The sequence below is a fragment of the Lepidochelys olivacea genome, assembly GCF_965140295.1.
Source record: "Lepidochelys olivacea isolate rLepOli2 genome assembly, chromosome: 1".
NCBI classification, from domain to species: Eukaryota; Metazoa; Chordata; order Testudines; family Cheloniidae; genus Lepidochelys; species Lepidochelys olivacea.
The window spans coordinates 297,121,022-297,135,520 of NC_140411.1; the positions used below are offsets into that span (position 1 = coordinate 297,121,022).

General features: G+C 40.4%; 1 protein-coding gene across 2 annotated transcripts in view; it reads right to left on the reverse strand.

The window, feature by feature from the left end:
* ANO6 (anoctamin 6) overlaps positions 1–14,499 on the reverse strand; it is a 135,939-nt gene that overhangs the window by 9,030 nt on the left and 112,410 nt on the right. For both annotated transcript variants that reach the window (XM_084621058.1, XM_084621059.1), the window contains exons 16-19: positions 11,430–11,560; positions 10,370–10,575; positions 2,083–2,285; positions 1,552–1,657 (exon numbers count right to left, since the gene is read on the reverse strand). In XM_084621058.1, coding sequence (XP_084477184.1) covers positions 1,552–1,657; positions 2,083–2,285; positions 10,370–10,575; positions 11,430–11,560 — 646 coding nt within the window. The remainder of the gene's footprint in view (positions 1–1,551; positions 1,658–2,082; positions 2,286–10,369; positions 10,576–11,429; positions 11,561–14,499) is intronic.

Sequence of the window (14,499 nt, forward strand, 5' to 3'; positions counted from 1 at the left end):
TACTGTTTTACTGAAGTGTTGATGGATGACTAAGTGGTAGCTTTACAGATCTTCTTCCCTTTCTTCCCAGGATAGTACAATGGAGTTAAATGGACTCTGATCCCTTATTATTTAGTATTTGCATGGTGGCAGTACCTAGGAGTATCAACATGCAAGGCACGGTACTTGCATAACAAAAGAACAGTCCCTTGCCTGTTTACAATATAAGTGTTTACAATATAAGTATATGATAAGTCAATGAGTGGATACAACAGACACGGAGCTGGTGTGCACAGAACAATGCAGGGGACAATTATGATTAGTGTAAGTAAGCAGTGGTCACTACACACCAGACACCTGGCAGTGGGCAAGTGTTTTGGCAGAGACACTGGTGAAAGGGCAGAAGGAGTGTGGCCAAATCCCAGAGCTGGAAGGACCAGTCTGCATTGCCTCCAATATTTGTACGAAGGGAGGCACAGCCCAACTCTCTTGCACTGTGGGAGAGGTCAGAGTCTAGAAGTCATTCTAGTCATTCGAGTCTCTGACTCAGAACCCCCATTTTAACAATTAAGATAATAATAATAATCCTTCCTTATCTGCTATATCAGACAGGGCATTATGTGGATTAATGTCTGTCTGTAAACTGCTTGGTAGATGAAACATACTCTATAAATTACTATTACTACTAATGTCTGCTCTGCCTATGCTTTTAGCTCCTTATCCACCAGATTTGCAGCTCGTGATTTTATTGCAAGTCTCATGATATTTAAGTCTTTCTTACTCACCGGACTCCAATAGCTGGGGATTTATGTTAGAATCTTTGCTTTTCCTCTTTTTTTTAAAAGACTAAGTTTCTAGCCCCCCATGATTACGAAGAAAAGCTTGGAAATGCAATACCTAAATGTTCAAAACCCACACGGAAAATAAAAGAACCTACAAAGTTAGCTTCACACTTGAGAACCATGCAGCTTCTCTGTTGCTCCTTTCCCAGCTAGAATTACAGATGCCCATATCTACAGTATAATGCTAATAAAAGCAGCTCTTTTGCCCCCAGTACAGGTTTAGCTCTGGATTTGGGAATTTTGCTACACTTCATGTAATGGAGGATAATGTGGCTATATTGATTTTTACCCAACAGGGATCATTAAAAGACTAATATTTAACACTGATTATTTTTATGCAGGTAATTCTCTCTGTGTGTGGATGTATGCGTGCGTACTCACAAACACATACACAAGATGATCTAACAGCTATCTACATACATTTATTAGAGCAACGTTTTTTTCCAGATCTGATGTACAAAATTTCTCTGACAGTATTTTAAATTGCCAAACTAAGAAGTTGTTAAATACATAGGGTGAGATCTTCCACTAGTGTAAACTGGCATAGCTTCACTGATTTTAAATTAAGATATGCTGAGCTAAGGATCTGGCTCATAATATTCAACATTGTTCACAAAATAAAATGAATAACTTTGAGTGAAGAATATCATTAATTGCAAACTGAAGGGGTTTTTTTTGTTGAGGGGAAGCCTAAAATTATATTTAAAAAATCAAGACTTAATGTACTGACCTCCATGACAATGATGAAAGACAACTTGGCTGCAATCACATGCCAGTAATATATGTTGTGTTCATACTGATATTGGTGCCCAGGAGGGTATCGGAAATCACGATATCTAAAGACAGTTTAGAAAAGCAAGAAATAATTTCAGCAACCTCTGCAGTAATGCACTATGGCCAGGGGATGGAGCAAAATCTGTCACATTTAACAGAGCCTGGAGTCATAAGCTGTATACAACTAAAATGATGGGTAAATTTTACATCTACAGAATAAGTTGAACGTAATGAAATACATTTTTTCTCCACTATACCAAAAATATGTTAAATCACCTTTATATTATTTTGAATAATGTATTATTAATTATTGGGGAAAATACAATGAATCAAAGATTTAGAAAACTCCATGTTGTTTTACTTTACCTTCTGACTGTTCTTGAGGTTAGCTGAGTCTTAATATTACTAAAGAGATTTTTAGAAACAAAATTAGGATATTTTCTTATGTTTTCCTTTCCAACGACGAGAATAATTATTTGACACTTGCCTGCATGTTGTTTGGTTGCCAAACCAAGGAAGTGGAACTGGTTTGCTTTCATTTTTGAAGTCTGATATATTGAAGACAGAAAGCGTATTGTTGATATACCCCTTCATGGTGTAACTGATGTGATCCCCATAGGGAGGGACTGAAAAGGACCAGTAATAAACCAAACGAGGAATCATGTCAGATGTAAAAGCAATTATCATTGCCTGTATTTTAGAAGAGGAAGACAAAAAGGGAGCAGTATTTAACTGGCAGCCTTAATATATACATAGCTTTTCCATGCACTTTAGATTTCAACAAATATGCATTACTGCACTAAAAATCAGAGAGTTTGCACTTTTCTATTCAGTGGTTCTCTCTGCAAATATATGTGCAATCATTCAGTGGCATAAAACAATCTCTCTAGGATACGCATTCTCTATAGTTTCTAAATTACATCTTTTGTGCGTGACGCCTTAAAAAAGTTGTGCGGTTAATGTTTTTTTTCTTACGGCCACTCTCACCAAATTAAACATATACTACTGTATGTTCCTCTTCAGTCCACATTTCCTATCGAGACCTGCTCACCACATATTTTAAACAACCACTGCCTTATGCATTTCAAGTAAAATGACACACACAAAGAAGCCTACCATTACAAATAAATTAAATTTCACAAGGAACATTTTAAAGATAATTCAAACTTTAAAAGCTACAGATCATTCACGTATAACCTCCAAAACATTCCTTAGGGGTCATACCCAGCCCGAATTCACTTCTGCAGCTGCTGGCTCGGGGATTCCAGTTGTCAGCAGATGTGGAAACTGCTCCTGATGCCAAGACAGTATTTCCCCTCTTGCTAGCAGCTGCTTAATACCAGTTCACATATTACATGGCCTCTTATTGCCATCCTGTTCCAAAGAGTATCCATACCCCACTCAGAGTGAGTGCCATAAACTGTATGTGGGAATGAGGCCTGAGGTTTTTTGCGGGGTGGTTAAAACAGTGACTCATGAAGACCTCCTGTTCTGGAAGAGTCATAGAGTCCAAGGCCAGAAGGGACCATTGTGATCATCTAGTCTGACTTCCTGTATAACACAGGCCATCCAACGTCTTCAAAATAATTCCTAGAGCAGCTGTTTTAGAAAAACACCCAATCTTGATTTAAAAACTGTCAGTGATGGAGAATCCACCATGACTCTTGGTGAATTGTTCAATGGTTAATTACCCTCACTGTCAAAAATTTACATTTTATTTCCAGTCTGAATTTGTCTAGCTTTAACTTCCAGCTATTGGATCATGTTATACTTTTCTCTGCCAGATTGAAGAGTCCATTATTAAATATGTGTTCCCAATGTGGAGATTTACAGATTGTGATCAAGTCACCCTTGACCTTTTCTTTGTTAAATAGATAGAGCTCCTTGAGTCTAATCATTTTAATGGCTCCTCTCTGAACCCTCTCCAATTTATCAACATCCTTCTTGTGTTGTGGACACTAAAACAGGACACAGTATTCCAGCAGCAGTCACACCAGTGCCGAACACAGAGATAAAATAATCTCTCTCCTCCTACTTGAGATTCCCCTGTTTATGCATTCCCGGATTGCATGAGCTCTTTTGGCCACAGCATCACATTGGGAGCTCACGTTCAGCTGATTATCCATCACGACCCCCAAGTCATTAGATAGGTTCATCCTAGCTAATCAGATGTTCTTCTTGGTTGCCCGATATTCAAAGGGCTGCACTATGAAGTGGGACCTCCTTTGTTAAAAACTGCAATTGAGGGACTAGACACAGGCCCAGTTTAACAACGGGGCACAATAGGCTTATGCCCAGTACTCCCAGTTCTGGCTGACATCTTGTGCTCCAGAATCTAAAAGCCAAAAAAAGTCTCTTGTCCTTATGGCAGTGAGTAAAACCTTGTCAATGTGAACAGAGTAGCTGATGCATTGATGGGGAAAGAGAGTGGGAGCCAACTGGGGAGACCAAAACCCAGAGTGGGAAATAAATAAAGACGAAGCAAGAGTGAATGAATGAAAGCCATAGAAAGAGGGGTGGGATTGAGAGAGAGGGGGCAAAATTAGATATAGGGACAGAGGCAAGATTTAACAAAATCGATAAAGAGAGAGTGAGGAAAAATGGACAGAAAAGAGAAAAGGAACAGTGATTACATAAAGTGGAAAATGGAAGGAGAGAGCAGGCAATAAAGCAATGGAAAGAATAAGGGAAAATGTGTAACTTCGAAGTTGGTAAAACTGTATTCGATTCACATTCATGATAGCCTTTGTGTTTAGGGGTGACTTTCAGGGTAAGATTATATTTAATATACATAGTTCCTCACCTTTGGGGGAGGAGTGCCAAATATTCTTTGCCTAGGAGCAGCAGTGTACCTAAGGGAAGTCTTGATTTGAGGACATTTGTGAGGGATGCAAAACTCTATGTGTGGGGAGTGGGAGGGGGTGGGGGGGACAGACAGAAGACTGTGGAGATCTCTCTCATCTGTTGGGTAATACTTCACTCACCAAGTAGACCCACTGTAAAGAACTTGATGAGCAAGGTGGCAGGATCGAGAGTCAGACCCTGGTCCCAACTGGACAAAACTCCCATTGACTTCTGCGGTACCAGGATTTGGCTCTAAAAATCTGATTTCAACTTTTAGTGTGTTTTTGATACTTTTGAAGTTTAGCTGAGAAAACTCTCGTCCATTTGGCGGGGAAAGTGGAGATAGACTATGGGTAAGGAATCTTGTTTTTAAGTTTTTGAGGATACGTAACTACTTATGAAGGATTTTTGTAACATATTCTAGCATAAATTAAATGTAGGGGATGTCCTTTTTAAAACCATTTTCAAGAAACTCTATGAAACTCTACATTGTTTAAATTTACACTAAGATGAGTTGTTTTTATCATACAAATTCTTTCCAAAGGGTAACGTTAGAACAAAAATGCATATTAACAAGTTTTCTAATTGCGGAAGCGGGAACCTGACAGGTACATTACCCAGTTTGAAACTTAAGTAAAAGAACAAAAGTTTTAATTAAATATAATTTTATAATATTCATTAGAACATATAGTTTAGATATGGGCAGACCACAAATTAGCTAAAGGGAATCACAAGGTAAGGTTAAAAAACCCCAACCCTGTTCTCCCCTTGAAGCAAACCAATTTGATGCGTCTCCTAAGAACCAAAATATTTTGGGATATAGTATTTACATAGCTTAATGGCTCTTTTTTACTGAATTTTTTTTGCAAGGCCCCAGTTTTCACATAATCATAAATCTGAACTCAGTTTCACTTTTTCCCCTCCTGCAGAATGATCACCAGATGTGTTGCAAACTGCTACAAGGACAGAAACATGAAAACTAATTCTACTGTGTCATCTAAAAGGAAACTTTCCCTCCCTGAACTGTGGGCTGCTTTTTAGAGTATCACACTGGAAAAGTACAAACCAATAGTGTTCTCTATTTCCGAATCTACACTGAACACAGTTTTCCATTTATACCATAACAAATTAAAATCAGCCTTCAAATCAACAACAGATGCTCTGGCATGGTACAATAGCAGCTCTGCTGCTTGAACTGCAAGTCCCAAGACTGATAGCTTTACACAAAAAAGTTTCTTGTAGCCTTGCAGGTGCTGCAAAGGTAATATATGCAGTGGAAGAATATATGGTGCCTTAGGCTATAACAGCTAGACAGCAATAGCAAAACCAACAGTTGAGTGGAGAAGAGGAGATACAGATTCTGTATATTCAGGTTAATCGATCAGGTGGGAGGTAGAGATGATGAGGGAAAGTTCACATGTGTATATGTAGAAGCCTGTACCTCAAACAAAACAAAACAACACCAACAAAAAGCTTGTTCTAATATTTGGGCTACAGCACCATATCCTGATGCTTAGCAAACTTCCATCCAAAATGAATCTTGCGCCCCTTGAATTGTTAGAGACCCAGTGCAGCCCCAGCTAGAAAACCTGCAGGATCTTCTGCAGGCTGGCCAGGGATCCCAGATGCAGGATCAGGGAGTTGAACTGGAACTAGAGCATGGACAGGACCATCTGGTTGAGCACCTTCAGCCTCCCTTGATGGGAAAGGCACCAGAGTAGTCTCTGTAACTGGTCAGCCTTGGGATTGACCGAATTCTCCAGCAGGGAGGGATTGGTGGCACAAAGATGGATGCTCAGATAGAGCAGCGAACCTGTGCCCCACTGGATATCCCACAGTGCAAATGGGAGGAAGGTCACTTGCCACCTGTCCATGATCACTAGGCCAGAGCTCTTGACCCAGCTGACCTAAGTGGAGTAGGCTGCCAAACAGATGGCTTGGCAAGCCTCCACTTGCGTAAGGTCTCCTGGAGGAGCATATTGTTGGCATATGCTGACTGCACCACCCACAAGTCCAGTTCTCAAAGAACCAACCCCTTCATCCTTTTACGGAGAAGATAGAGGAAGGGCTCAATAGCCATACTATAGAGCTGGCCAGACAGCAGGCAGCCCTGATGCACCCCTTGACTGAAAACGATGGGTTCAGTCAAGTCCCATTTGAGCTTGACGAGGCAATCCACAGAGATGTACAGCACCTGGAGAAAGCCCATGAAGGGGTCCTAAAGCCAAATGCCCACAGAGTGCCCATGAAATACCCATGATCCATCCTGGCTTGGGGGGCAGGGGTGAACCACCCCCCAGCACTCACCGTTGGCACGTGGGGCCGGGTCCCTGCACTTCCCGCCACCGGTGAGAGCAGGCCCAGCCCTGCTGCACTCCTCAGGGGTGAGAAGAGGCGGGGCTGGGGCAGAGCAGGGCAGGGGCAGGAAGAGGCGGGGCTGGGGTGCAGCAAATGCCTTCTCCTGGTCCAGGGACAGAAGGGTGAATGACAGACCATCCCGGCACATGAGATGGAGTAGGTCTTGGACCAGATAGACATTGTCGAAAATGGTCCGGCCTGGGATGGTGTAGAGCTGGTCAGGGTGGTGCATGTCTATCAGCATGGATCCCAGCTGCAATGAGATGACTTTCACTATGACCTTGTACTCCATGCTGAGGAGCAAGACTAGGCACCAGTGCCAAAGGTTGTAGAGATTCCCCTTCTTAGGCAGCAGAGCAAGCATGGCCCACTTGCTCAACAGCAGGAGCACCCTGCTCCCTAAGGACTTGGCCCAAACGGAGGTGAGGTCTGAGCTGAGGACATCCTAGAACATGCAGTAGAACTGCACGGTCAGCCTGTCCATGTCCGGAGATTTGTTGGTTGGCATCAGTCAGAAGGCTTCCGAGAACTCAGCCAGAGCGAGAAGCTGCTCTAGCCAGTCCTGGTTGCCTGTGCTGACTGTAGGGAGTCCATCCCACAGGGTCCTGCAGGCTTCAGCATAGGTTGGATCTTGAGTCCCTTGTGTTTCTTAAAACAACTCGGACTGCGAAAATTGCAGAAGAGCCACTCACTGTGATCCTACAGCCCTTACGTACTAATAATCTCACTGAAGTCAAAGAGAAATGTGTTGGTACTCAAGGACTATGGGATTGATTCCTAATTAGAGGGCTAAAGACAGAGTAAAGCTGCATTTTAAATTTACCTGTCTAGTGGTGATTACAAGTATTATACATTTAAGAGCTGCTGCTTGCCTTTTGAGGGAGAGTGTTTGCAGTTAGTCTGAGGTAGCAGGATTTGTCTTATGGGAAAATGGCAGACAAGTAAATAATCAATTGTGGGGGAGAATGCATCTTCAATTATCTAGAGTTCCTTGCACCGGAGAATGTGAGATAGCCTCCTCTTCTGAGTTGTGGAGGGAAAAGAGAGAGAGACAGACCAAAATTAGTTCTTTGGGTCAGTCTTCTATAGAACCTAAAACCAGAACACTCTAATAACTTCCTGGGCACTAAAAGGAATCCAAACATATTAAGGTATCTAAATATATAGTTAAATCACCAAAACAATCCTAACAATCTACAGACTGCATCTGACCTGTAAAGACACCATATAATAACAGTAAGGATTATGATGAAGACATTTTAGTGTTTGTGCTCCCAGAGTAGTTTAAACTAATTTTTAGAGATGCATTAGACTTTTCTTTCTTTCTTGATGTTTTTTTACAAGGCAGAGTTAAGGTCGTTTGGACTTCCTAACTGTGTGATAACATGTTTGGATTTCTTTTGGTGCATCAGGGTTATATGTGTTTTATTATTAGGTTTGTAGCAGTGTGACCCAAAAGAAATTACTAATATGTACTCAGAACCTTAACTGTAACTTAATAGAGCTATTTTTGTCTGGGAATTTTCCTGTTTTTTTTAATTGAAGTTATTATTTAAAACTTTGTACATGAACACTAAACAAGAAAGCCAAATATAAACTGGTGCCATGAAATATTTCTAATGATTTGAAGATATGTACTATCAACTTTGAATCATTTTTATGTTAACTTTTAGCTCCAGATTCACCAGTAAATTCTAGCCGCTTTACACCACTCTGGAGCAGCACAAATCAGCCAGACATTACTGGACATTTAAGCTGGATTTACAGTTGCTTTGTATCACCAGAGTAGCACAAAGCAACTTGAGGGTTTATCTCAATCTCTTGTCTTCCACATTCGCTTGTGAATCCCCTTTGCTCTAAATTGCCTTCTTGCCTGCACTTCCCTCTACAATCTTTTATGCATCTGCATACATACGCACAGGAGTAACAGTCATTTTTTGTTATTTGTCATAACTGAAAAATGTATCCGTCAGCAGAGGCTTACACAAAACCTTCTCCTTCCGAGAAGCTCGCCACGAATTGCCCTCTTTCCAAATGGCGGCCACGTCTGATTGTTCACTGAATAGTAGAGAAGCCAAGCTGCCCTCTGGGCAGATGATAGCATCATATGAAGTCAGAAGTGGCTATTTTTGCTAAGGACAGCCTGAGGCCTCAGTCCTACTGACAACAATGGAAGATGGTGGCCATTTTGAGAAGGACATTAACTGAAGACACTCTGTGACTCAGTCCTGCTGAGGGGGGAAAAGGCAACCATTTTGAAAGAGGGCAGTTGGTGGAAATTTCTGAAGGATAAGATTATATGTTAGTTTGTTCTCCAGCAGAAGCTCTTGTGTACTTCATAATTGCAAAAAAAACAATTACCTTTTTACCAGCATAGACTATGCATAAGATTTCAGTATGATTTAACTATATGGGAAGTTTGAAGAGTCTGCACTCTTGATTAATAAGACCTTTCGGGGGCAAAAAAAGATCTTAAACCAAGTACTAAATTTCGTAAAGGACTCATTTTTTAAATTAACTTTAACTCAGACTGATTAATAGATTTACTTGCAATTCTCAGAAAACTCATTTTACACTCAAAGGGTAAGTGCTGTAATTTTGCGGCTACATTGTATTTTTCATACCTAACAAAGCTGTTGAATCTCTGCTTTAAGTGCAAAACTACGTAGACGGGGAGGCACGACCGTAATAAATACAATAATAAATAAAGTTTAATTACAACCTAATTTCTTCAAAATCCATGCAGTTACCTGAAAATTCTCAGAAAATTCATTCTGTATTCAGTGAGTGCTGTAAGTTTAGGGAGGATACACTATATTCTTCATACATAATGGAAGGTTGGACCCAGAATTTTCTCAAGGATGTCACATCTTGAGAAGTGAAACTTCCTTTATTTAGGCCTAGGGTTTTTGAAAGCACGTAAATGACTTTAGAGCCAAAGTCTCATTTTCAAAAGAGATTTAGGATGCTAGATATTTAGGCTCCTAAATGCCTATGTCACTTTTAAAAATGGGACTTAAGATCTAAGTTCCCTATAAACTGTGTGGCCACAGGCTATCAAGGGCTGCGCAGGTGGGGTGAGGCACCTCTCTCCTGACCTCAGCCCTGAAGCTGCTGCTGCCAGGGAGATGCATCTCTCCCCAATCCTGTCCCCGGGCTGCTGCAGTGAGAGAGGGCTGTGGGGGAGTCCTCTCTTCTCACCACAGTTCTGGGCAGCCTACACCCCAAACCCCTCATCCCCAGCCCTACCCTAGAGCCTTCACCCCCAGCAGGAGTCCTCACCACCCACAACCCAACCCTCTGCCCCAGCCCTGAGCTCCCTCCCACACTCCAAATCCCTTGACCCCACCCCCGCCACACATCACCTCCATATTGGAGTGCATAACAAAATTCATTCCGCACACGGATGTAAAAAATTAGAGGGAACATTGCTTAAGATCCTAAATTACTTAGGTGTTTTTGAAAATGTTACCTCTAGTCAGTCTGGCACAATACATATTAATATTTCACATCCTCACTTGACTAGAATATTTAGAGTATACCATTTTTTATAATTATCAGGTCATACTTACATTGGTCACCACTGCCAGAATTGCTATTCCTTGCATGATTGGCTGCCACGCTCCTATATCTTGTGCTTTCTGTGGCACCATGCGTCTGAACTGGGTTGTAATCTTCCAGGCGTCAACTCGTATTTCCAACAAATTATTAACAAGAGCCAGAAGAGGAGCCAGCGGGAATGATGCCACAAATAAAGTGACAAATCCAAACTGTATAACTGCCAATGAGAATGTGACGTACATTGGTGATGCCTTAATGCCGATGTGTATATATTTACCCAGACCGTGACAGAGACAGGAATGCATTTTTTAATGGTTAATCAGAGACTCTTTCTCTCTCTCAAATAGCAGACCTTGTGTGAACATATATGCAGAAATGTACAATAAGCCCCTGAAAGATAGAGAGGCCTACCAAAAATGAACAATAGCCTGTAAAAGTATGTGAGGTGCACACTAGCACAAAAAAGCCATAACTCATACATATGAACTATTCTGAATATTTAAATATCTGCTTCTTTTATATGACTTCTTACCTTTCATGCTTGTAAGTTTATTTATTAATCCAGTGCTATGCTGAAAAGCCTCAATTAAGAATCACATTATTAGTGTTTGTGTGCTGAAATAAGTATGATTACAATACTATTAAAGTATGGTTGGTTGCAAAGAAATTCAGGTTTTCTACAGCTTCCAAAAATAAAATCTTTAAAGTTGCTGTAAATCTACAGCAAACTGGTATAGGAATGTGATGCTGCAGTGCTGGAGTTGAAGATGACAGTCTTCTGGCCCCTGACCTGTGGATAGGGTAATAGATGAAGAGGCAACAGACCTAGTCATACAATCCCTAGCTATAGAAGCCATGTCGTCCTTGGTTGTAAACTGGATTGTCATTTATTTGATTTAAACTAACAAAAATTTCTACCTTTATCCATTTCGCACAAGCTTTAATCTCTATAACATGTTTATACTATCTATAAAATCATCAGATATTATTTATCTGAAGACTTTTTTAAAAAAATACACATTTGGGTCCTGAAAATATTTCATACGAATCAGAATTGCACAGCTGACTTACCCATTTCCAGATACTCATAAAACAATCCAAGTTTTCCAACGGGTTGCAGATGGTAGTCCTGTTCCCAGCGTGGAATAGTCTTTTCTGATCTAGCTGCTGAGCAACATCTTCCGATTAGATTCTTAACCCAGCTATCAGTCAGGAGAAAAGTGATGACTCACATTGTTAGTCTACCCTGCCAAAGGCTGAGCTATTGCAAAGTTCTTGCTCTGGTGCTATAGCCAAGTTTGAAAATTGGTTTTGACAATAACTGAACTACTGAAACTCCTTAATACAAACAATGCTATTTTTGATTCGCTCTTGTCCTGTACCTTTTGCAATCATTTACAGTAATGCAAAGTGGGTGTACAACACTACTATTCTGTCTGGTAGCATGTCACACCCACCTTGCACTGGTGTAAATGACTGCATCAGGTGAAAAGGCAACAGAGAACCAGGCCCAATATGTTTCTCAGACTGCACAGTTTTTAATCCCTCCTCCCCAAAAGCTCTTGGTCTGAAATACAAGCACCAGAATTTAGGAAAATTGATGCTGTAGTTATAACTATTTCTATCTGTTACCTTAGAATAAGGAGCAAGCAGCAGATGAGCTTTTAAGGAAGGGAAAAAACAAAAAGGTATCGTTTGCACATAAATGTCCTTCATAATAAAGGAAGAGAAAATTTCCATTTGTAATTAGAGAAATGAAAATGAGATACCAGCCAAATGCTTTTAAAGATTTGCATGAGGCATCGCGGTTTTACAAAAGGTGTGTTATTCCTTATATACAGGAAGAATTGCTTTTTCAATATTTGTCCAAATTTCCAATCAATCCAACTTCTAATGCATCCCTCACTGTGGTATCTTTGCTTAAAGTAGCCCTTAAATATATCCTGAAAAACAGATGCACTGAGACAATCTGAAACCATTTAATATCAAGTAAAATGTGACACTCTTCCTTTATACATTATACTTCCCCCTTTCTCATCTTACTTACAGTTTTTGGGCCCAATCATTGCAAACAGGAGTTCAATGAAAGCAAGGTTTTGGCCTTTTCTCTTTTCCTCCATTTCTAAGTCTCCTTTACCCATATTTGTGTTTTAGGTCACTCCCTATTTCCAACCCTCTTCTCCACATTTTCTTCCTGGTCGTCATCTCTTACACTTCCCTCCTGTCCACCAGCTACCTGTTTTCAAGGCCCAAAATTTACACTCCCTGATAAGCTTTTCAATATTCTGAGTGGTTTCAGAGTAGCAGCCGTGTTAGTCTGTATTCACAAAAAGAAAAGGAGTACTTGTGGCACCTTAGAGACTAACGAATTTATTTGAGCATAAGCTTTCATGAGCTACAGCTTTCATTTCCACTGAATGCATCTGATGAAGTGAGCTGTAGCTCACGAAAGCTTATGCTCAAATAAATTTGTTAGTCTCTAAGGTGCTACAAGTATTCCTTTTCTTTTTGCGAATATTCTGAGTGTTATCTTGTTTAAAACAGCTTTATTTGTCAGAGAGCATGCTCTCTGTCTCCTAATCTTTCTCCTTCATTGCCTTCAATCCATGTATTGTTGTAGCCAGTGTGTATTGCTTGTGTCTGATTTAGATTGCAAGATGTTTGAGTCTGGGATCATTTGTTTTCTGTATTTGTATAGTCCTGAGCATTCTATCAGTGCTCAATAAATAATAAAAGTCCCTGATGCATATCCAACTCACTGCATACTCCACTTGCTCCTCTGAATCACCATATGTAGACACATTTTAATCTTCACAATTCAATTTTTCTCATCGTAAAGCATCAGTAATGCCTATTACATTAAAAATGTCAGAATTGGGTGGATTAAAAATGTCAGAATTGGGTGGATTAAAAATGCCAGAATTGGGTGGATCTAGTTCTTTAAATGCAAGCAATACCAGGCCATGTTAAGAATTGATCAGGGAAGGAAGCACGAACCTAGGACTTGACTACTGGTTGCATACCGCGAGTGGTGATACATCGTGTGTGGTGATGGATAGGCATAAGTAATGGCAAAAAGAGATAACTGGCTAAACAAACTGGGACAATACTGGCATAAATAAAATCAACTAGCACAATGAGACTTTTTGGCTGTCAGCCTGATGCAGGAAAAACTGACACCTGTGGCAATTTTTTTAATCCACAGATGTACATACACAAAATCAGGCCTGTTGATTCTAAGGGACAGATTCTGCTTGTACTTGCAACAGCGTACCCTTGGAGTAACTCTCCTGAAGGCAGTGGAGTTACTCTGGTTTACACTAGTGTAAATGGGAACAGGATCTGACCCTAGTTTCTAGGACTCCCACCTCCAGTTTTCAAGATAATTGTTATTATTTACAGTTGTGCATACTTGATTGGTGAAGAAATGTCCTACGTTTCCATTACAACTCCATCAGATATGTATTTAAATGAGTTTTTGCTGGTTCCCTCTCTTTGCCACCTCCATTCGCTATACCTTTTCCAGCTTTCTGTACCTAGATCATTCCCTGTCTCCTGACAAGCGCAATACTATTTAACAACTTTGTGTAAGTTACACAGAAGACATACAGCCTCCAGTTTTACTGTATCATATACATTCAACATTACCCTTTGGGAGTGTCTGTCATATGAACAGAGCTGTGAATGTCAAAATACAACTACAAAAATATATTTAAAAACTAAAATAGCATTTTAAACACTTGTTTTGTGGAAAGTCTGACATAGAACAGTAAATACTAAATCGCAGTATGCCATTTAAAGCAATAATAAGGTGAAGATGGTCAAAGTAGCCTCCAGTTTTGGGCACTCAACTTCAGACATGTTGGGCCTGATTTTTGGAAGTGTTGAGCATCCACAACCTGAACTGAACTGAGTGGGAACTGGGGATCGATAGCATCTTTGAAGAATCAGGCCCAAGGCGTTTCAAGCTGGGCACCCAAAAATGGCATCCAAGTTGGAGACCATGGAAAATTTTGGTCTTGTTCTCCAGGTGCCTGAGCATATGCTGCTATTGAAATCTAAATGTCCACTTACTTCCAACAGGGGCAGGAGCAGGGCCTTTGCCATCAAATATTTGACCTTTTTATTTCATTAGGTCACT